The sequence below is a fragment of the Seriola lalandi genome, unplaced genomic scaffold (genome assembly GCF_002814215.2).
Source record: "Seriola lalandi dorsalis isolate HSWRI2012SDOR001 ecotype SW California unplaced genomic scaffold, Sedor1 jcf7180002054851, whole genome shotgun sequence".
Taxonomy (NCBI): Eukaryota; Metazoa; Chordata; class Actinopteri; order Carangiformes; family Carangidae; genus Seriola; species Seriola lalandi.
This window is the reverse complement of record NW_019525404.1, coordinates 284,779-286,657: the sequence shown is the minus strand read 5'-3', so window position 1 is coordinate 286,657 and position 1,879 is coordinate 284,779. Positions and strand designations below refer to the sequence as shown.

At 39.6% G+C, this 1,879-nt stretch overlaps 1 protein-coding gene across 1 annotated transcript in view; it reads right to left on the bottom strand.

Moving 5' to 3' along the window:
* The window catches only part of cdkn2a/b (cyclin-dependent kinase inhibitor 2A/B (p15, inhibits CDK4)), a 2,706-nt gene extending 2,122 nt beyond the window's left edge, over positions 1–584 (bottom strand). Inside the window, exon 1 of the mRNA XM_023427115.2 lies at positions 175–584. Within this exon, the coding sequence (XP_023282883.1) occupies positions 175–297 (123 nt within the window). The 5' untranslated portion in view covers positions 298–584. The remainder of the gene's footprint in view (positions 1–174) is intronic.
* Between the last annotated feature and the right edge of the window lie 1,295 nt (positions 585–1,879).

The window sequence follows — 1,879 nt, the reverse complement described above, 5'->3', positions numbered from 1 at the left end:
AAAAAATATATATATATATATATATATATATCTAAACTCGCCTGTTTGAAAATTCCTTCCCTGGCGACACTACTGGTTGTCATTTGAAGAGGTTAATGATCATGAAACACGCTGAAGTGTAAGGTAAAAGGTGCTGTTATGAAGCGGAGGAAGTGCTCGTCTGGTGACACTGACCTGTAGAGCGGTTCGTCCAAAACAGTTCACCCCGTTAACTTGTGCTCCTTCCTGCAGAAGACACTCCACATCTGCCGTGTTTCCCTTCGCTGCGGCTGTTGCCAGCTCATCCGCGAGAATCATTGTTGTCTCCAGAAATCTGCAGCGATAACCTCCGTGACAGATAATGCTTTGACAGGTAGCTTGGTGTCTTGATGCTTATTGGAGGAAAAGGAACTGCTAAAAATTAAAAAAAATTAAAAAATAAAAAAAAAAACACGCCACAGAGCGCGTGTTGAATAATCACGGCTCGGTGTTGTTGTGTGGCGGGTTGGTCCTCAACCGTGCCGGTCAGTTTGTCCGAGCCTCCAGTTGTCTCGGTAGATTCAGTGAGAGGCGCATTGCCAGCCGTTCGGTCGGTGTGTGTCTGGGCTTGCCTGTGTTTTGAATGGGTGACGTCATCGTCTGTTGCTGCAGTGGCGCGATCGTGCGCATGCGCTGCTGCAACTGGTGTTTGACAGCAGAGGCACCACATTTTGTTTCACCTACTGCGCCTACTCCTGAAGTATGTGTCTCCGCAGAGCTGCGAGATGACAAAATCACAACTATATCAAAGAGTTTTTGGTGTTTGGTAATTTAACATAAAAACGCGACTGCCAGTGAAGGAAATTAACAAGGTAGGCTACAACTATAGTAGGCTATAACCTATTAAAGTACAATTTTGAGATACAGTACATTTCAAAGGGAATTATTCTACTTTTTACTCTTCTACATTTTCTGGAAAAGTTTAGTATTTTGCAGATTCAGATTAATAATGCAAAACAGAATCAACAAATAAATTGTTATTAGGTTAAGACAAGGCGTGGGAAATTTACAAGTTATCCAGCAGTATATAAAGTAATTACAATACCTTTACCAACTACAACATTAAAGTGATGTACACTTTAATAAATCAATAAATAGGCTAATCTAATAGCACATCATTTTGAAATGGGCGGTTTAGCCTAGGTTTTGTACTTTAAGTATATTATGATGCTAATGCAAAATGTAAAATTTTTAATGCAGGACTTTTGTAACAGAGTATCTATACACGTTTTACTGCTACTTTTTCCTCAGAAAAGGATCTGAGTACTTCCTCTACCACTGGTGACTGCACATGTATGTTAAGGGTACTGTGACCAATCTGGAGTTCCCAAAATTCAATCTTAACCCTGGAAACAGCAGCTGAATAAACAATCTCACCTAATGTCATTTAATAGCAGTTCTAGATCTTTGGATTCATTTTGTTATCTTCATCAGCAGATGGAGTTTGCTCAGTTGCCATGGAACAGATGTTCAAATTTGCTTTTTTTTTCACTGAACTTTGATCCATGATTAGCAAGAATTCCTTACAGTGCTCAGAAAAAATAGAAATTTGAGCATCTACAGTTTTATGGCAACTGAGCAAACTCCCATCAGTTGATGAAGATCAACAGCAACCAAGTAGACCATTGGGTGAGATTGTTTTGTCATCTGTAAATGATTAGTTTAAGTCGATGAAGTGTGACAACTGTAAGGAGAGCAGTAGGCCTATTAATTATTGACTTTCATTGCAAAATGACAGTATAATACGACAACCGAAATTGCATGGGGGGGCAATCACAAGACCATGTGTTGATGGCGGCATCTTTTTTTTAGGTAGTGGTGATGAAATATGAGCCAGAAAGCTTCAGAAGTACATCAATGA